General features: G+C 34.5%; 2 protein-coding genes and 1 long non-coding RNA gene across 24 annotated transcripts in view; 1 reads left to right on the top strand and 2 right to left on the bottom strand.

The window, feature by feature from the left end:
- Window positions 1-23335, bottom strand: part of LOC105205448 (flocculation protein FLO11) — a 334932-nt gene that overhangs the window by 119740 nt on the left and 191857 nt on the right. The gene's annotated exons all lie outside the window — the stretch shown is intronic.
- Window positions 297-23113, bottom strand: LOC120358212. The gene is made up of 2 exons (XR_005575178.1): window positions 22652-23113; window positions 297-505 (listed from the first exon to the last, which is right to left on the bottom strand). It is a non-coding gene; the product is annotated as an uncharacterized LOC120358212 (long non-coding RNA).
- On the top strand, window positions 12223-16703 carry LOC120358210. Its single transcript, XM_039451544.1, has one exon. It carries the CDS (start codon window positions 12334-12336, stop codon window positions 14401-14403), a length of 2070 nt encoding a protein of 689 aa, XP_039307478.1. The 5' UTR covers window positions 12223-12333; the 3' UTR covers window positions 14404-16703.

Below are 23335 nucleotides of genomic sequence, written 5' to 3'. Positions count from 1 at the left end.
TGGTCAAATTTTTCCAGGAGAACAAAAACTTAGAATTATTTGCATCCAGTTTTGTAAATCTTGAACTTACACTCTTTGAAGTGACGCCCAACGCTTTCCTAACCGAAACCTTTTAGACCATTAAGGGCTAGGTACTCTTTGAAGTGACGCCAAACTCTTTCTTTCCTAAAACTGAAACCTTTTAGACCATTGAGGGCTAGGTACTCTTTGAAGTGACGCCCAACGCTTTCCTAACCGAAACCTTTTAGACCATTAAGGGCTAGGTACTCTTTGAAGTGACGCCCAACGCTTTCCTAACCGAAACCTTTTAGACCATTAAGGGCTAGGTACTCTTTGAAGTGACGCCAAACTCTTTCTTTCCTAAAACTGAATCCTTTTAGACCATTGAGGGCTAGGTACTCTTTGAAGTGACGCCCAACGCTTTCTTAACCGAAACCTTTTAGACCATTGAGGGCTAGGTACTCTTTGAAGTGACGCCCAACGTTTTTTTTCCTAAAACTAAAACCTTTTAGACCATTAAGGGCTAGGTACTCTTTGAAGTGACGCCAACAACATTGTCCTTCCTGAACCTTGTTCTGTCGAGCGGTACCTATCTGAAGGGTCGCTCCCTAATTTCTATTTTCTTTCCTTACCTAAGGAGCGGAACCGATACGGGTCGCTCCATTAACATTATTCTGACATAAAATTGGAAGCAATCTGTAACGATATTTAAATTGTTGAATTTCTTTGAAATGATATAACTTCTTGAAGATTATAAATATAACTTTGCACTTCAACAGATAACTGATAAATTCTCCGTCGACTACTAAGTTGTCGGAAAATTTTTTGAAAGCCTATTTTCTAAAGTGTCCCCCTGGCCGGTTGAATTTTGGTTAAATCGATACTTATAAATTTTCTCTCCCTTACAAAAGTGTTAGAAAATTTCGATTTTTGCCATTTTCTAAAGTGTCCCCCTGGCCGATTGAATTTCTGTTAAATTGATACTTATAAATTTTCTCTCCCTTACAAAAGTGTTAGAAAATTTCGATTTTTGCCATTTTCTAAAGTGTCCCCCTGGCCGATTGAATTTCTGTTAAATTGATACTTATAAATTTTCTCTCCTTTATAAAAGTGTTAGAAAATTTCGATTTTTGCTATTTCCTAAAGTGTCCCCCTGGCCGGTTGATTTTTAGCAAATAAACACTTATAAATTTTCTGTCGACTGTTAAGTTGCCGGAAAATTTCTGAAAAACTCTTCCCCTAAACGAATCCCTGCGCAAAATTTTTCTGGGATACTACAATTAAAAGCACTTTGACTTAAAACAAGTCAAGATTGAATTGAACTTACTCCAACATCTCTTCGCCTCAAGAAAAGAAAACAATTATTCAAGGATCACTGTTACTACTCATCGTGTGAACCATCGTGGGAACCAATAAGCACAAATAATACCATTATCAAGCAATCATCGTTGAAATCATTTAAACTACCTAAACCCTAGAACATTTGTAACCGCCATAACCTGATTTTATTGGATCTGCTACGACTTCCGGAACTTTAGAATTCTCATGTTCAGAGTTACCAACGAGTAATACTATCGACTTCAACGAGTTAGCCCCACCCGCAAGCTTTTTGGAAGAGTATTTGACCAGCAACCATCCTCAAACCTAGAGTTATAGACGACTCTCATCCTATATAGAACATCTCTCTCTCGTCAAACCGAGCTCTCGACATCCCAGGGTATAGCCGGCCCAGCAGGTTGCCCTAAAAAGAGAGCATCCCTTTTCCTCGCGACCGAGGTACGCGGCGGAATTGGAAGGTCGCTCCCCCGGGACGTGACATTTATTTGGTGGCAGCGGTGGGATGGAAAAGGTTTGACAGGGAGAATTAGATGGAAAAAGGTGGGATGGAAAAGGTTTGACAGGGAAAATTGATGGAAAAGGTTTGACAGGGAGAATTGGATGGAAAAGGTTTGATGTGTACGGTGGGATAGGAAAGGTTTGATGTGTAATTAGATACAAAAGGTGGGATTAGCTAAACGATTTGGAAGAAAAAGCGCTAAACCCGCGGATAATAAATATTTCAGTGAAATAAAGTTACAGTTTAATAAGGAAGGTGGGATAGACTAAAGCTTTGACAGTTTAAAAATTTTCTTGGTGGCAACACTTTTACGAATCTAACTCAGTTCGTGAAATAGCATTTTGATTTTGATAAGCATTGAGATAGGAAACCTCCTATATCCAGATATTCTTTTGCCACAATGGATCCCACAACCAGAATGACCACTCGTTCCCAAGGCCCCCCTTCCATCACCTCCTCAGAAGGAAGTCTAGATGCTGCTTCTGGTGGATTTTCAACAATGACTCCAGCAGAGTTGGAAATAATTAATAAGAAGATAATTGAAAAGGAAAAATTATTACGAGAACAAGCCAAAGCTTTGAGAGATAAAGAAGAAGAATTGGATCAGAAATGCAGAGAAAACGAACAGGGTAGATCCTCAACGGACGCCCGACTCAGTCGCCTTGAACGCATGTTAACTACCTTGGCAGCAGATTTGCCAGAACAATTAAATACCATGTCCCAACGACTTAATGATTTACAAGGAAAAATTGGCTATGATATGCCAAGAAACGAACCACCAGTGTCACGAATTCAGGAACATGATAGAGTTGGTTTCGATACTCCAAGAAGTGAGGAACCAAGGTTACAAACTTGCGGACCTGGACCGGGATCTCCAAGTGAACCGCCAGTGTCTCCTATTCGCTTGAAGGATGTTATAGATAGCATTCCTAAATATGATGGACATAAGATGTCTGTGTTCTATTTCTGCAAAATGTGCGAACGCGCACTCAAATTAATTCCCCCTAACCAGGAATATCATTTGGTACAGCTAATACTAAATAAATTACAGGGACATGCTTACTCAGCGATAGAAGGATCAGAAAACACAACTGTACACGAACTAACTAAAAGATTAAGAAGAATCTTTGGACCAAATAAGTCCACTGATCAATATCGAGGCGAATTGGCTAATATATATATGAAGCAAGGCGAAAATTTATTCGACTACATAGAAAGAGTTAAAGAATTGCAAACTGCCATTCTAGATGGCGAGAGCACCGACTATGGTTATTTAGACTCAGCACAAAGAGCTGCTATTGAACACACTACAATGGAAAGTTTCGTAAACGGACTTCCATCTGATTTATTGATTCGAGTAAAATTGGAGAAATGTTACACTTTGGAAGGAACTATAATGACAACAGTTCAATTATCAAAACAATTAGAAGCAGAAAACTTACGTAAAAAACAGAAGACATATGATCATTCATTTCGTGCCGACGTACCGCAAAACTACGGTGCGCCCTTGAATAAAAAAACTGTTAATTTTCGAAGTACTCCCATGACAAGTACTAATAACCCTCAACGGGGCAGTGCAGGCCCCTCCCCATTTATTAAACCCCTTGTCCCAGGACAACCTGGACCAAATACTCCGAAATCTTGTTATTATTGTAAAACTCCAGGCCATTTTATGAGCGAATGCCGTAAGCTGGCTTATCGTCGAAGCATAGAAGGAACAGTTGTTCCAGCTACTCCGGATTCGGGAAACGCATCGAGCGTCCCGGGTACCAGCGGCGTCAACCGGGATGCGACCCCGCCCGGACGCCCAGTAACGAATACATCAATAATGAGGAAGCCTGCATCACAAATTACTCCCCTACCTACTTTGCCGGAATGAACACGGGAAGCATTCCGTCTGGTTACCCAATAGTTACTCTCTCCTCACCTGATACCTTAAGGTCTTGTCAATACATGATTGACTCAGGTTCAGGAGTGAACCTAATAAAACAGAGCTCTGTACATCCTTCCCTTCCCTGGGAGGATGAACGCACTCATTCATTACGGGGTATATCACCCCATCTCGTCGAAACATTAGGCTCTGTTATAATATCGCTCATGGGAAAACCCGCTCTTTTTCATGTGTTGCCTAACTCTGTAAATCTTATTCCAGATGGAATAATTGGTAACGGGTTTCTCCATGAATGCGATGCAGTTGTTGATTATAAGAACAAATGTTTACATTATGATAATAGCAGCGTACCATTTACGGAATCTGAAAATGTTAAAATTGGAAAAAGAACAATTTCCCCATTTCACTTAATAATTACAAATCCTGAAAAGAAATATGGCTACGTGCCACGTGTGACTCTAACGAAGGGTGTTTACTATGGAGAAGCCATAGTCACCAATATAAATGGAAAAGCTTATTTGCCGATAATTAATGAAAATGAAATTGACTATAAGGTACCTATACCTTTTGTGGAACTGGAAGACTTTGAAATTTTGAAACCTACTGATGAAAAAGAAATAAATGAGCCCCCTTGTGAAACTCGTGACCATGAAGTGGCCGAGTCAAGTATTTATACAATGATCTCTGAAACAAAGGAGATCCATGAAAAATCTCACGACAGACGTCCCGACAAAGACATCGAAATCCGAGGACACACGATGAGGGATGTCGAGTCAACTGCTGAAACCCGAGGGCACACAGCAGTTCTGGAGAATCTTGAGGATTATAACTCACTGGCAAACCCAGGAGTTCTTGTTAAAAATACGCATCTCTTTGGCGCGACCGGCTTTGTGTTCAAGGCGCGACCAAGAGTCTTGATGAATTACATCTCTGAGGTGAATCCCAGAGTCTTGGATATTAATGAAGAAAAAGAAAAGGGAGGTAAGGAAGCTCATTTTTGTTATAATTATGACACCGGAATCCGAGGACACACGGTGCATAATTCTGTGGATAATCCGATATATTATTTTGAAGACGTAAATGTAGACGACGAAAACGGTCGTATTGATGATATTCTTCCACTTCTACGTTTGGATCATTTAAATTCTGAAGAAAGGGAAAACATAATAACTCTGGTTAACAAGCACGTGGATAGATTTCACTTGCCTCATGAAAAATTAGGAGTCACAAACGCTGCACAACATTTTATACCTACGATTAACGAAGTACCAATTCATGTGAAACAGTATAGATTTCCCCCTGTTCATAAAACTGAAATTGATAGCCAAGTACATAAATTACTTACAGATGGACTGATAGAAATGTCCACTTCACCGTACAACTCCCCCGTGTGGATTGTACCAAAGAAACCTGATTCTCTAGGAAATAAACGATGGAGGATGGTAATAGATTACAGAAATTTAAACGAAAAAACTATAGGAGATGCCTATCCTTTGCCGAACATCTCCGATATTCTTGATCAATTGGGAAACGCAAAATACTTTTCAGTTCTTGATTTAGCATCGGGATTTCACCAGATCCCCATGGCACAACAAGATGCACCGAAAACTGCCTTTTCAACACCTTATGGGCATTACCAATTTAAAAGGATGCCTTTTGGTTTAAAGAATGCACCTTCAACGTTCCAAAGACTTATGGACAATGTTCTATCCGGACTTCAGGGTAATGAATTATTTGTGTACATGGATGACATAGTCATCTATGCAAAATCTTTAAGAGAACATGAAATAAAATTCGAAAGACTCATGAAAAGGTTAGCTGAAGCCAATTTAAAATTACAACCGGATAAATGTGAATTTTTACGCCGAGAAGTCGCTTATCTTGGACACATAATCTGCTCTGACGGAGTCAGACCGGATCCCAATAAAATAAAAGCAGTCATGGAATTTCCTGTATTAAAAACACCTAAAAATATTAAACAATTCTTAGGACTTGTCGGATACTACAGAAGATTTATACCTAATTTCTCCAAAATTGCAAAACCACTAACTGATTTACTAAAGAAAGATGCAACCTTTATTTGGCAAGAAAAACAAATTAACGCGTTTAAAGAATTGAAACTTTCATTATGCACTGAACCCATTTTACAATACCCTGATTTCGATAAACCTTTTAACTTGACGACCGATGCATCAGGATATGCGATCGGAGGAGTGCTTAGTCAAGGAACGATTGGAAAGGATTTACCTATAGCCTATACTTCAAGAGTATTGAATAAAGCTGAGCAAAATTATTCCACGATTGAAAAAGAGTGTCTTGCAATAGTATATTGTGTGAATCACTTCAGGCCATACTTATATGGAAATAAATTTACGATAGTAACCGACCATAAACCCCTGGTGTGGTTACACTCAGTTAAAGATCCTACTTCAAGATTATGGAAGTGGCGTCTCAAATTAGAGGAATATGAATACGAAATACAATACAAAAAGGGAACATTGAACAGTAATGCCGACGCATTATCGAGAAATCCGGCAATTAGTTTAACATTTCCAATAGGAACTTTAGAAGAATCAGGAGATATTTCATCCGATGAATCAATATTTTCTACTGGCGATAAACGTGATAAAAGAAAAAGGAAGAGATATGAAAATATTCCATCGCCCGAATGTAATAAGCATGTCGATGATCATGGTGATTACGTCGACATGACTAGACATAAGGAACAAGAGCCAGTGCATCCACTCGCTCCTGACATTGAAGAAAACAGTAATAACGAATTAGGAGATATTCTACATTTTGATAATAATGAATTTGGTGATAACGAAAATAATGAAAATAACTCAGATTTAGAAAATGAAAATAATGAAGACTTCGAAGATGACGATCTCGATGATTCCTATCAAGAATTAATAGATCACGAGATTGTACCCTATAATGACCAAGAAGAGGTCATAGCTCCACGACTTCCAGATCGACTTAAAATAGTGCAGACCCGCGATAACTTAGTAAATCGTCACGACAATCATTTAATTTTTATTTTGATCAACGGAGTTCCTTTTGACAACGGTGCCTTAGAGTACCAACGACATAATTTGTTACCAGATTATCAAAATCTTACTTACGAAAGAGCTAATGTTATATCTAGGAGTAAGCGCCATGTATTGATTTCTATCCCCATAAAATTTAATCACCGAACTCTTTTAGAACCTCAGACTTTAGACAACTGTTTACAATCTCTAACGGATGTAGTAAACGAATTGAATCTTGAATCTCTTAGTCTCAGTAAAACTGAACGTTTCGACGATCTCCCCTGGCGCTACATAATTAAACGTATCTATGAATCCTTGCGAGATAAACGAATTTGCGTTACCATATGTGAAAATCTGATACAATCACCCGCTCCACAAGAACGTGAAGCGATAATAACCGAAAATCATGCTTCTGCACTTGGAGGTCATAAAGGAGTGACTAAAACATACAACAGAATGAGAATTAATTATTATTGGAATACGATGAAAAGGGACATACAAGAATTTATTCGGAAATGTCGGAAATGCCAAGTAAAGAAATTAACTAGAGTAAAAACAAAACAGCCAATGGTGATTACAGATACCCCTGGCTCAGCGTTTGACAAGGTCTCTTTGGATATAATGGGACCACTTCCCATTACAAACGACGGAAATAAATACCTACTTACAATACAAGATTTATTAACAAAATATTCCATAGCCGTTCCTTTAAGAGAAACGAGCTCACTAGCAATAGCCGACGCGTTCTTGAAACATTTTATCTGCGTATTTGGAGCTCCCAGAGCAATTTTAACAGATCAAGGATCGAACTTTCTTTCAGCTTTCATAAGGAACTTAACAAAGAAGTTTAACATACAGCATTACAAAACAACCGCTTACCATCCACAGTCAAACGCATCTCTTGAAAGATCTCATCATGTTTTGATGGAGTATTTACGAACTCAAGTAGAAAAGGAAAGAAATTGGGATAATCATATTGAATTAGCAATGTTTTCGTACAATACTAGTGTTCACGAAGGAACACAGTATTCACCCTACGAGTTAATTTTCGGGAAGCTTGCTCGCTTACCATCAGCATATACGCCAATCGATGAAAACTTGGAGTTAACTTATCAGGATTACTTGGTAGATTTATTCGACAAAATACGAGATTTACAAGAAACGGCTCGATCTAATCTAATTCAAGCAAAATTGAGAAGTAAAACTTATTACGATAAGAGAATTAATCCTAAGGTTTTTACGGTAGGATCCAGTGTGTTCCTACTCAAAGAACCATTTAAGGGAAAATTTGCGACACAATATTGTGGACCTTACCGCGTCACAGAACTACTTCCAAACAATAATGCAAAAATCTTGATTAACGACAGACCCAGAATAGTGCACACAGACAAACTGAAGCTGTCGCATATTGAACCCGGATGACAGATTAATTAGACTTTATGTGTTTACAGATGTATAAATGTGTTGGCATCGTCACGCTCCTCACCCAGCATTTTTAAAGCCACCACCAGTTCTTACCGTCTATCACGACCTAAGACCTGTTTGGTGTTACAAGACTCAAGGTTTCATAGTGCCACTCTCGGACAGTTACTATTGCCCGAAGTGTTATTGTGAACTACAAATTGTGAATAATATCAGGTTTAATTACGAACATTTTAATTTGCATTTCTTAGTAGACGGACTTCAAGAAGTTTTCTTAACTTGCTGGTATTGTGAACTAAACCTTTTGAACGCGCAGCCCATTGGAAGGTGCGCTATTTGCACTCGCGAGCATTTGAATTTATTAACAAATGCCCGACAAACCGAAAATTCGTTCTTTGATAATCAAATGGCAGTAATCAGCCACAGCGGACAAGACTTCTTGCTCAAAGAAGACTGGTCTCTCTTTATCATTCCCGCGTGACGAGAAAGCAGAATCAAAATAAACCATAGTTAGATAACCCAGTTTGTTGCATTAAAAATGCAAGAACCTGGAGAATTACCGCCAACACATCCAACAATTGTTGTTAACCCTGAACGATATGTGATCTCATGTGTTAAAGGGATCAGATATCGTTATACTCGTAATAACCGACCAATTTTTATCTGCGAAAAGTGCGCAATAGGTGTAAGTAGTGAGTGTGAGTCCGCGCATGGATTCATGGATGGATTATGGGTTCTTACTCCATGTAAATGGTGCCAAGGACCACTGGTTAAGACAAGACCCCTATATGCTTGTCGACTTTGCCTCTTGTCTTACCAATATTTGATGAATGATCTCGGATTTCATGGTATTACCACTAACCGAATAACACGTATCTCTTATGACGTAGACTCTCATGAATTGATTGAATTAAGTTTGCGAGAAGGTTCTATCTAAAATTTTGTAAAATAAAATCATGAGTTCCGTACTTATTAGCGACGACGCGAAAGAAGTACTATTTGTTTATACTTCTGTTAGAAATTGCTTCTTATTTAATACTGATCATTCTTGACGCTGAAATAGGAATAACCCTTTTCGCAATCTGTATAAGTATTTATATGATAATATCAATTATTATCATACTGATCTTTGCTATATCGTTACAAGTATTGTTGACCGAGACCATCCAACAAATGAGTGAATATTAATAATATAGGAATAACAAACTTTTTACGACAATTTTGTTAATAAACATTGCTTAAAAGCAAACTACTGAAAGACCAATAATATAACATGTTCCAAATTCTTAGATCACACCAAGTAGAACGATTGCAGGATCTCGCATTGCCTCTAGCCGTAGACAAGGTACTGCGAGATGCCTCTAAACTAAGTCTTAGACTATGTGTCGACATTTATTTTTACAACTCTTCAGGACATCGCAAAATTAAAAAACTCAGTAGCATTGACTTTGTAGATGAAAAAATATTATTTTTAGTTATGGAAGACGACAGAATTGCTGCAAAGGGAACTGAATGCCTCTCAGCAATTTTGCCTGAGAATCAAGTCTTAAGCTACTTTAAAATCTTTGGTAAGGAAGGCTTAAACGTTCACAAGGATAAATCAGGATTATATTATTACGAAAAGAAAATATTGCCTTACAATATCATAAAAGGAAATATAACCACTTTTGGCGATACGTCAAAATGGTCCGACGACGCATACAATTGTAAAATATGCCAGGATCTGAAAATCTTTATCCCATACATTCATTAGTCCCTGCTGACCCCGAGGAATACCTAGTTACTTGCGTTATTGAAACCAGATATTTTTATGAACATAATAATCGCCAAGCTTTTATTTGCGAGACATGTGCGCGCAACTATCAAAGTTGTATGCACGAAAAATATCCTATGCACATAGGAAGATTCTGTAAGATAAAAGAAGTCAGGCATGGATTCATGAATGGAACTTTAGCACTTGACCACTGTAAATGGTGCGAAGGATCGTTTGCTAAAACCCAACCGATAGCTTCGTGTGGTCCTTGTTCACTGGCATATCGACACGTGTTAAATTTTCTAGAAATTAGAGGAATCAGTCGCGAACATATTACCATACTTGTATATGATCACTGCGACCGAATCGCGAGATTTAGACTGCGCGAACCAACTGTTTAAAATTTAGCCGACATTGTTGATGCATCACTCATTAACAATGCCGAGATCTAACCCGTACTTGAACCTGTTTGAAAATATTCTCGATTATGTAGACCAATACGTTCTGTCCTGTATTAAAACTGCAGGATATCTATGTCAAAGATTCCCTAAGAATCTATGCAAATGCGAAAACTGCAAGGATCCGTCAAATACAGTATTTATACATGGACATGGGCTCGCCGAAGGCACCCATTACTCTTTCAATTACACACAATGTAAGAAATCATTAATAAGGACGAGACCAATACTAAGTTGTTCAAATTGTTTGGCCGCACGCGAACGCTTTTTCAGGAAACTTGAAACGCGTGACATAACTCGTAAAAATATCAAAAAGATCATATTTGACGTCCTTAACAATGATTTTATTCACTTAGAATACTTACAACCGCCGACCTACGAGATTCGCCGTGGTGTAAGTCTGATGCGATTGCGCTACGAGCACCATCGCAACCGATTTCGTCAAAACGTGCCCTAGTAAAAGGCTCAATATACAAATACCGTTTATGACATTTCATAAATTACGTAAACCTTTTATTCTTACACATATATTATTTTATGTTCAGTATATTCTAACTATGTTGAAGCACACAAAGCTACACATATAACCGATTATATTAATTTTAGGCGTATACTGTTATCCATATATCGTTTACACTGTATAATTATGTTTTAACCAAATTTCTATATCGTTCTTTTATATTAATCTTTGCACTAAAGCCAGTCACGTAAAATTACCGACCCAAAAATATTTAGAATAAGAATACGTAAGAGACATAACGCAAAACATATTATATCGTCATATCCGTTTGCTTGCTGTTATTAATATTATCATATTATATTTAGTCTCTTAAAATAATAAGGAAAAGCCAAATACAAAATGACATAAAATGCTAGTTTCTACACCAGTCAAAAAGAACAAACAAAATTGTACTCCTTTACTTTGCATACTGCAACATGTTAATCCATATCACTAATTCTATTTCCACAACTTATATACATAAGTATTGATATTTGAGGTTCAACGCACACAATCATATATAATTATACTTTACTATTATCAATAACTATATACAAGTTTTATTGATATTACATTAATCGTATCAGCAATATTGTTCAAAGAAAAGAAATAGGAAAACGCAATATAAAAAAAAAATATTTTATATTCTTATAACCATAATGTTTTACTTACTTTTGAATAAATTACATTATTAATCGATATATACTTATGAATTAAAACAGATGTTATTACAGTAATGGAATTGTTCTTTGTTAAATTGCGATAGATATAAGGACGCACTATATTTAGATAACAGTCTATATTGACGTATTTAAAACACAAAAAAATGTTAACTAACTTTATGCAAATGTCGTTTCATCTTACAATAAGTATCAGGAATATACAATTACATTATAAATCACGCAGAATTATTCGTTTTAGAATTAAGAACGTAGTGAGCGCACTATTTTTATTCTCAACCAATAACTTATAGCTTATACACTCGCATATATACTGCATTACCAATATTATATCTACTTGTTAAAATTTTGAGACGTATATTACAACTTGCACGCACCATATACTACTAATCTTTGCACCATATAATTATATTATTGCTTTTCGCAAATCAAGTTAAGACTTAGATATAAGCAAAATACAGCTACATATATACTCTATCTGCACCATTATCATTTGGAGATTGACATATACAAATATATTTAATCATGTAACAAAAAATAACAAAACAGAAAACACAAAATCAAGAAAAATTGTTTCATGCCTATAGTTAAAGAATTAAGTAAATAAGTTAGATATAAGTCTTATGAACGTTACAAGCTAATGCTGAATAAGATTTGCAATGAATTGCCTAGATTAAATGATATGAAATATAAATTAAATAATTCTTGGAGGCAGCAAATTTGTGCAGTGCTAGCCTTAGTAATTAAGCCAATTACTGTAAATGTGTGTGTTACAGACAATGATCGTAATACTCGCAATTATTACTCTTGTGAACCCCGTGGCATCCCTCATTGGATATGACTGCGGAGGACGACACCTAAATATAACTACAATATCATTGCTTGACGTCAGTGAATGTGATTTAAAAATCAAGACTCCAAATACAACGGGAGTGTACATTCAGTTGCTCCAGTTGTCAGTGTATAACTACGCCGAGGTGTTCCAGTGCAAGGTGGAAATCTCGCGTACCGTCTACTATTGTGGGATGCATTCTCACATTTCTGCAGTCCAGAACGGCAGAGCTGACTACCTACACGAAGTTGGATATGACCAATGCATGAGGATGATCCAGGATGGCACCCTCTCACTAGGACCTAACAACTACATAACAGGCCTGAGAGTTAATCAGACGACTACAAGAAGCATTACTCTTGCAGGCAGCACCAATAACGAAGGAGGCTGTGAAACAACATATTATTCGGACCAGTTTGGAACTTGGCCCAATGTCATAGCACAAGGAGTAGTAAAAATCACTCTCCGAACCTCCTACGTTCCAGTTCACCTAGAATCCGGAAGAATAATACTAAAATCCGGTACAGTCTGTCAACTGAAGGACGGATTTTGTATCGACTCAGACGATGGATATTCATATTGGAAAGTTGCTCCGGCATCGCCCTGCGACTTTCACCAGTATGATGTACTTTACGAAGGACAAGCAACGAAACTACAGGAGGATCCAAATGACCCATATTCTCCTGTAATCTACAGCCTCATCACTCAGGACATTACGTTTGCACTCACCAAAACTCGTGAGTTTCCTCTGTGCGGATACGTCTTGTTTCGCACAGAACACCCAAAACTTTTCGTACTTGAAACAAAAAGGGGAGACGCTCCCTCCATTCGAAAGCAAATCCCCATGCAAAATCTTGACATTTTCGCATATGTGAACTCCAAGTTCGTATATGTGGAAAAACATATCAAACAACAGATGATTTCCTTGTATCACAACGTGATGCAACAAAAGTGCGAACTTGAAAGACAAGTAATAACCAATGCTCTGTCTTTCGCAACGCTACAACCTGACGAGTTCGCATACCGATTAATGAAAGGACCAGGATATATGGCTGTCACCGCAGGAGAGGCCATATTCGTTATCAAATGTATACCAATCGAAGCCACAGTACGCCGACCCAAGGAATGCTTCACCGAACTTCCTGTGACTGTGCGCAATTCCAGTATGTTTCTAACACCGAAATCCAGGATACTTACTAAAGTTGGAAACCAAAGAGAGTGTAATCATGAAATGCCTACTCTCTATCGTATTGAAGACACCTGGGTGCAGCTGTCGCCAGACCCACAAGTCCGACAGACGTCACCTCAACAACTTAAACCTATGGCCCAGCTAACTTGGAGATATCTAACGCCTGGACCACTTGCTGTTAGCGGAATTTATTCTGAAAAGGACATTGAACGATTAAGGGAACACATTATGTTTCCTGCTGAGAAGCCAGCTGTGCTTAACTCTATCGCTAGAGGATTGACCGGACATTCATTTGACCCAAATGCTGTCTCATTGTACAACATGTTGGACGAAAACGCTCTAAATAAAATTGCCGAGTCCGCAGCCTCTAAGGTCTGGAAGGGATTTGTCTCTTTCGGATCAGCCACAGCCGGATTGTTTGGAATATTCTTAATCGTACGATTGATTAAGATTATCATTGACACAACTATTCATGGATACGCCCTACATACTGTCTATGGATGCAGTATGCACTTGCTTGGAGCCTTATGGAGTTCCATCACACACCTGCTTCTCCATTTGGCCAGAGGACCCATTGACAAGGACAAGGAACGACATCTTGATGACCAGGACACAACACCCAAGCTGACGAATACGAGCAAGGATCACCAGATCACCATCAGCAGCCCTACCTGCCCAGTCGAGGAACAACCTCATCTCAGCGAATCACCGATTATTGTAACTACCCCATCTACTTATACTTACCTTGATTTAAATCAAAGATTGGATGAGGTTAGTCAAATTCCTCGATTGCAACGGAATTTGACTTAAAAAAAGGGGGAGGTGTGACGTCCCGTCATTTTTTCTTATTTTTCATTATTTTTCAAATTTTTTGACGCAAAACTATTTTAAATGCTGTAAAGACACATTTAACAAAATTAAAATGAAATCAAGTAAACTTTAATGTCAACGAATTTAAACCTCAATCCTGAAAGATTTAAATCAATCTCAATAAGACATTTAAGGTGTAAACCACCTTCTCACGGTAGCAAGCCAGAACTAACTGACCAAACCGTGACAAACAATATTGACGTCATGTTAAATAATTGCAGCAATCCTCTGATTGCCTGATTAAACAATTCTCACATGATAATTAAAAGAATAATTCGGTAATAACCTTACCGAACTAACGAAATAAAGATTATTGACGTCACTATTGTATAATAATAACAAGCGCCTAAAAACAAATATTCATATATAATCCTATATAATATTTTTATATAATCAAATATCACTAAATATTCTATTCTCTAATATATAATCTCATATTAGCCACCGCTATATTTGGATGGCTACAGTAATTTTTATTAATCGTTTATTCTCATAATTAATCTGATTAATCCCGTATAACTAATTGCGTTTAAAAGTTTCGTAAACAAGTAATCTAACGTTAAGCAAGTTCAAAAGAATCTGCTTGCAGCCTGGATATAATTATTTACAGTCATAGAATATTATACTTTTACAAAGGTAAGGATAATGCCTTTTATCCTTCCCCGATTCCCAACCCCGACATTCTACAACACTAAAACAACACATTCATTTTTAACATTACATAAATTCTGTCTTATACTATTAAATTAATCTTTTGGTAACAGCGATAAATGGAAAAGTTTTCACAAAATTTAGTACTACTTCATTATAATTTTGGTGGCAGCAGTGAATAGCCTAATGATATAAATATTACTTTCTTTAATTTTATTTTTGGTCGCAACATAATTCTAAAAGTCATATTAAGTTTAAATTCCGACAGAAAATATTAACCACCAATTATTCTTTATCTATTTGCACCAAATAAATTATTCTGGAATAATTACTTTAATAATTGACTAATCGAAATAAATATTTCATTAAATAATTTTTAAATTACTTGCACAACAAACCGATTTTCATACAATTCGAGTAAACTGTAATCTTAAAATAATAAATTAATATTATTAAATAAATCAGAAATTTGCTAATTAAATAACTCTGCAATTTACTATAAACATTTGCTTTAAAAACAAGGAAAATAAATCTAAGACGTGCCACATTAAAATTATATAAATTTCAAAACTTTGTCCCACAAAAATATTTCATATCTCAAAATTTTGATCGATAAGCTAAAAATTGCATATAACATTAATTGCATAATCTTTCATTGTGAACACAAAAACCGCAATTCCAAATTCGTATCTTAAATAAACTTTCTCATAATAAAGTAAACATTCCCAAATAAATTTATTTAAAAGATCTAAAAACTACAACTAGTCTTGGTACTCCGCGTACATTAAAAACATATATATAAGTCAGAACAAAACAATACTATTTTCTTAATATTACCATAAAGTCAAAATTTTGATCGATAACCTAAAATTTTTATATAACATAAAATTCTCAGTATTTAAGTGCCTAAACGATCACATAAAAGTTACGCCCAAATTTAACATAATTATAAATTTATAGAAATACACTTCAAAATTTTGACCGTTAATCGAAATTCTTTATAAGACATAAATTTACGTACAATCAGTTATCTAAACAGTCCCATAGAAATAACATTAAATTTTTAATTGTTTAAACCCCCATGATATAACAATGTCAAAATTTTTACAATGACAAAGGGAGTTATGTATCGGCATCAATACTGTTTTACCTCCTCTATAAGTACATACTATTAATACTAGCTCAGATTGATATCCATTATAAATTTTCAATTTGTTTAAACAAAATATTGATTTACAATTTTTATAAATTTCACCATACAACTTCTTTTGACCATTTGAATCTAACGACACACCTTTTATTTTGATCAAAAACAATAACCTTTTTATTTGTTTAAATAAATAAATTATCAAAAATCCAGAATATACGTTTGAAAGGCCTTCTATAAAAACGATTTTAGGAATTGATCCGAACCCTTAATCTTTAACCGTTCCGGAGCTACGATTTTCTGAAAAACTCACCCCGGAACCACCCTCATGACACAAAATGCACTCCGTAAGAAGGGAGGCAGGGCCGATCATTATAAACATACTCCCGACCTTAAAATAATTTTTTTTCGAAATCACCCCCTCCGATTAAAACCACCCCCATAAGAAAAATTACCCCTTAAATAATTAGTAACATCCCCCTAGGTTTCAAATTTTTCCGACAAATAACTTAGAAGTTACAAATTTTGAAGTAGAGTATTTTCTATACCTTACTTTTGGGACACCCTATACATATATAATTATCTCTGTGTCGAAATTAAAGTTAAATAAATTATCAAATTTATTAAAATCATAAAATAACTCAATAATTCAATTCTCGCGAAAATAACCCTATTAGTTTAAAAATAAAACCATTTAACATTTTAAAATTATTAATAATTGATTCTGACAAAACGAAAGTACTATCAAAAATTTCGGAATAATAAATTGTACTTATAAATTAAATTTCGTCTTTTTAACTCTAATAGTTTAAGAGAAAGAAAATTTTTAATTAAGAAATATCATTAATTAATAAAAATCATTAATTATCAAAATTAAGGAGTAAAACTATTTTCTAAATTTTTAATATCGCGAATTATACCCACAGATTTATTTCCAGGTTTTTATCCCGTAAAATACGCGAGAAATAGAACATTGAAAGTTATTGTTTATAAAATATCAGTAATTATTGAGTTGAAAAAATAAAAATATTATATTATTGTTCGAGACCAAAAGTTACTTTAACAATTTAAATTTCACGTCTTTAGCTCAAATAGTTTGGAAGTAATCCAAAAGTTATTTAAGAAACTTAATAAATTTTTATTGCAAAAACGGTAACATATAAAAAGCTCGCGCTTATATCCTTTATACATATGGACCCAACGATCATCATGCATTTTAGAACGGAGCTCTAAGTAACTCCGATTTATTATAAAAAATTCCGTTAATAATAAAACTATAATTGTTTATAACAACTAAACGGTTGCCCCTATAACTTTAAAACATTATTAAAAAATAAAGAGCTCAAGCTAAAGAATATTATCCTAAAATTTCAATTTTTCAAGACTAATAGTTCTGACAATATAAAATTTCAAACTTTCACGTTATACATATGCTCCAGTACGACAAGATGGCGGATACACAAGTACACGAAAAACGTAAAGCCTTATACCTGTAAAATATGAACTTTTCCAATATAACTCTCATTGGATTTTTGCTACGGTCAAATTAAAGACAATATTATTTCATTACTAAAGTTTTAATTTCATAATTTTCGCTTAAAAGATTAACGAATAATTCAATTGTTAATTTAAAATTATTGCATAAAGTATATGTCGAATAAGCTGCAGATCGTTGAAGCTATACGAATTGCCAAATTATATAAAATCAAATAAAATACCCAGTCATCGGAACAAATCTCATATAATACATAATTAAATATTTATTAAAAATTAAATAAATTTAACAATAGTTTACCTAATAAACAATTTTTACAAACGAACGCCCTTTGCTGAAAAATTAGCTATCTCGAAAAATAAGAAAGAACATTCGGCATAAAACTCGCTCTTCACCTTTGAATACATCTAAAATATGTCATTTTGTTAAATTAAAAATTTATTACAATTAAACCCTTCACCCCCTATCCACCAAACTTTAATACAATTTAGGATAAACATTTAAAAACATGCTTGCAAAATTTCAAGAATTTTTACGTACTAGTTTAAAAGTTATTAAATTATAAAATAAGAGCGACATAAAATCATTTCTCATAGTACACATATATACTCACACATACACGCATGACATGTATATGAGAACCTACTACATGGACAAGTCAAATAAGAAACTTTTTAAATAATGCATATTTAACATTTCTAATTCGGGCATATAAAAAGAAACGTTATTTTACAATCAAAATTTCAATTTCACAGCTTTAACTCAAATTGTTAACTAACAAGCTCAATTTGCAACTAACAGTTATTACACGTATATCGTATTTTAGCAAGCAAGAAATCTTCATAGTCGTATACTCTTGGCGACGGCTCACGAATTCCAGTGACAAATTTAAATTCATATTAAAACTTTTTAATTTATAATAAATTATCATTAACTATTAATAAATAATAAAAATAATGTAATTTACAGTTGCAAATAAAATCCTTTTAATTATAAAATTGTTAAACTCTCAATAAGAAATAATTATTCAGCATAAGAATCACAGCTAATATATATAAAGATACAAAATTTAACATAAAATTGAAAGCTTATTGTCACTAAACTTCCCCCCTCCCCTCTATAAAATTTGGTGTTTGAGTTAAAATAAACCTTCGAAAATATGGAACGCGAGATTTCATTTCAATAAGTTCATCCGTTTTCAAACTACAGACGTTACAAGTCAAATAAGCTAGCGAGATTTTTCCGACGGACACCGACATGTACTTACACATTGACAGCATCACACAGACACTACTAACACATAGACAGCACTAAAAGATTTTTTCGGCAATACTTACACTTTTCTTACCACTTCCCCAAGATACATAATATTTTTGTACATTCAAATCTAAAGTCTCGATTTTTTCTGACCATCCATTCAAAAGTTATAGAATAAAATATATATATAATTTTATTCATTGTTCTGAATGCATCTTCTTAAGAGAATAGCCTTGACAATGATTGCATCATTGCGTCATACTTTCATACGTTGATAAAATTCCATGCAAGCAAAACTTTCTTTATATAAATCTAATATAATATCACGGTAAAATATTATAAGTAAAAGCTCTACTTAAATAGTAAGAACTTCTCTTTCTTTTAAACTCTCTACAATCACAAAATTACAGTAACAATTAACAATATTAAAAAATTAACTATTATTTTATTAACAAATTACAGGAAATTTTAAGGTATGACAAGAATAAAAGATGTATCTCACCACCAATAATCGTGTGAGCCAGGAAATAAATGAATAAATATCTTCATTAATTTTTAAATGAATTAAGTAATATATCTACACACATATACACGCACACATCTTTACGCCTATGCATGTACAGGCGAAAGACAAGCTCCTTTAAATAATAATTTTGCACACTTCCTACCTATACCCCTCAAAAGGCAATATCTTTTTACATTCAGATTTTAAATTTCATTAAAATCTGTCCGCGCGTTTAGGAAATATGAATTTTTCTTTCTTTAAAATAATTATATATTACACATGCTGCATGCAGTGAGAAAAAAATCGATAATCTTATGGGAGATTTACACGTGAAAAAGATTCAATTACAAGTCAAAAACTATTGGATTCAGAAACATGAAAATTTACACTTAAGTTCTTTTTAACATTATAAAGTTAAATACTAAATCTCAAATTTTTAATTTTATTAGTTTTGGAGATATTGATTTTTAAAGATCGATAATTTTAACACGTAACTTCCATAAGAAAACACATTTGAATTTTTAAAATAATAAATCGCCGGTAAAAAGGTAATAACGATGTAACCACCATAATTGTACTGTAATAATACATACATTTATTTAAATTCCGCAACTCTGTATCAAACCGTTTTCGAACAATTAAGATTTTTATTTTGCACTCCCGCTGTAAGAGTGAGAGAGACGCACTTATGCGTAAACCTATAGTAAAAATTTAATTTCTTTTCCATTTAATTATTCGAAAACTATCGGTCACATTTTTACAAGATTGTACACTTATGCTAATTGAGTAACTACCTTTCTACTAAAATTATTGTCTTTACAAAATTTTAACTGGAAATTGTTAATAACAAAATTTACTGTTTTATCACAAAAATAACGGAAGATGTCAAAAAGCGATCAGTTTAGTAAATGAATCTTATTTTCTACAACAGCGTGAACTAGAAAATAAGTCGTCAAAATTCCCCGATTTATTGTTTTAAGCGAAATTCATTATAATATTCACACGTACAATACACATGTAAGAGGTTTCACCTCCCCGCGCCTACAAGCTAGCCTTCATAAGCGAGCTCTGCGGAGCGTATTCTCATTGACGGGTAAGCTTTCGAGTAGGAAACATCTAGCTCGCGCATTGACGGGTAGGATCTCGAGTGAGAAACATCTGACTAGCGCATTGACGAGGGAACACTCGAGCGAGTAACATCTAGTTAGAGTCAGTGAGATTTTTATATCTTGTACTTTACCTGTCAATCCGGTACGTTTATACGTGTCGTCAAACTCTGTTAACATCAGTGCGGAAATTTGTACGCTTTTAGAGGTGATCCGTGGAGTCTTGTACTCTCGAGCCCACCTCTAAATTGCTTGTAATATCGAAGTGAAACATTAAAACTTTTTAAATCGAACTTTGCAAATCTTGTCGGCGATCCATTCTTTTCCTGCATCCCGTGTACGTTACTACAACTACAGTGGGTCTGAATACTACATCCTCGGCAGCTGAGAATTTTGAAAAACCGAGGTCTTGCTGAATACACTCCTCTATACTGAGGATCTGAAAATTAATTTTGTTACGAAGATCGACCGAAACTTACAGGCGAGTATAATCTCTTGTTAATATATACGAATATACGAATTTCTGCAAATAAATCAACATCTAAATCTTGAAGTGAAATAAATTAATGAATAATTTGAATTTGATTACCAACCGATTTCTCCAACATTTGAACATGCTAATGATTTAAATAAAAAGAAGTTACTAATTTAACAAGTTATATAAGGTGTCTCTAAATAATCAGAACTTTGAATATTTTGAGTTGAAGAATTAAATGCAATTATTTGATCTGATCCGATTCCAACCTTCTGACATGATAATTAACAACGATTTATTTGATGATTAATATACCTGGTGTCTAAAAAATAATAATTAAACATTTTATTAAAGAATAAAATATCAGACTTTGGAAGATTTGAAACTTAAATGAAATAAATTGACTACATGTTGATTTATTGTGAATCTATTATTGTGCATGAATTATAAATTGTGCATGAAACATTGAAATCGTGCATGACATATTGAAATTGAGTTGAAGCTATCATAATTAGGAAACCGTGTGATTCTCATTATACTGAATAATTTTGACAGAACTTTTAAATAATAACTCAAGTGAAAATATTCCTTTTCTATTGAATTTATACAATGAAATAAATGGATGCGATGAGATAATAAATTATACAATAACTCTTGCTATATAAAATATTTTATAATAACTACATCATGAGATGAGTCGAACAAATTAATAGAATATATTACATGAATGAAAGAAATAAATATTATTATGAAAGCTTCGACAAGATACACTTTTGAAATATTTGTGACATTGACTTGAATATTGATTTACTATACATGTATTGTGCATTTTACTTGTGAAATCTGACATATTAGACAACGAATCAATTTGAATTTTACAATCGGTATTGAATCTGACCCTTGCAATTTGAATTTAATTAACTATTATTACATTTAACTTGGAATTTTGAATAATTGTGCTAAAGAATAGAATCAGTGACAAGTGGAAGTTATTAAATAGTGAAGTGACTAGTGAAATTTTAATTTCGCTTCTCAGTAACGAATCCCTGGTCAAATTTTTCCAGGAGAACAAAAACTTAGAATTATTTGCATCCAGTTTTGTAAATCTTGAACTTACACTCTTTGAAGTGACGCCCAACGCTTTCCTAACCGAAACCTTTTAGACCATTAAGGGCTAGGTACTCTTTGAAGTGACGCCAAACTCTTTCTTTCCTAAAACTGAAACCTTTTAGACCATTGAGGGCTAGGTACTCTTTGAAGTGACGCCCAACGCTTTCCTAACCGAAACCTTTTAGACCATTAAGGGCTAGGTACTCTTTGAAGTGACGCCCAACGCTTTCCTAACCGAAACCTTTTAGACCATTAAGGGCTAGGTACTCTTTGAAGTGACGCCAAACTCTTTCTTTCCTAAAACTGAATCCTTTTAGACCATTAAGGGCTAGGTACTCTTTGAAGTGACGCCCAACGCTTTCTTTCCTAAAACTAAATCCTTTTAGACCATTGAGGGCTAGGTACTCTTTGAAGTGACGCCCAACGCTTTCTTAACCGAAACCTTTTAGACCATTAAGGGCTAGGTACTCTTTGAAGTGACGCCAACAACATTGTCCTTCCTGAACCTTGTTCTGTCGAGCGGTACCTATCTGAAGGGTCGCTCCCTAATTTCTATTTTCTTTCCTTACCTAAGGAGCGGAACCGATACGGGTCGCTCCATTAACATTATTCTGACATAAAATTGGAAGCAATCTGTAACGATATTTAAATTGTTGAATTTCTTTGAAATGATATAACTTCTTGAAGATTATAAATATAACTTTGCACTTCAACAGATAACTGATAAATTCTCCGTCGACTACTAAGTTGTCGGAAAATTTTGTGAAAGCCCTTTTTCTAAAGTGTCCCCCTGGCCGGTTGAATTTTGATTAAATCGATACTTATAAATTTTCTTCCCCTTACAAAAGTGTTAGAAAATTTCGATTTTTGCCATTTTCTAAAGTGTCCCCCTGGCCGATTGAATTTCTGTTAAATTGATACTTATAAATTTTCTCTCCCTTACAAAAGTGTTAGAAAATTTCGATTTTTGCCATTTTCTAAAGTGTCCCCCTGGCCGATTGAATTTCTGTTAAATTGATACTTATAAATTTTCTCTCCCTTACAAAAGTGTTAGAAAATTTCGATTTTTGCTATTTCCTAAAGTGTCCCCCTGGCCGGTTGATTTTTAGCAAATAAACACTTATAA

The sequence above is a fragment of the Solenopsis invicta genome, chromosome 7 (genome assembly GCF_016802725.1).
Source record: "Solenopsis invicta isolate M01_SB chromosome 7, UNIL_Sinv_3.0, whole genome shotgun sequence".
Lineage (NCBI taxonomy): Eukaryota > Metazoa > Arthropoda > Insecta > Hymenoptera > Formicidae > Solenopsis > Solenopsis invicta.
This window is presented reverse-complemented; position numbering and strand designations above follow the sequence as displayed.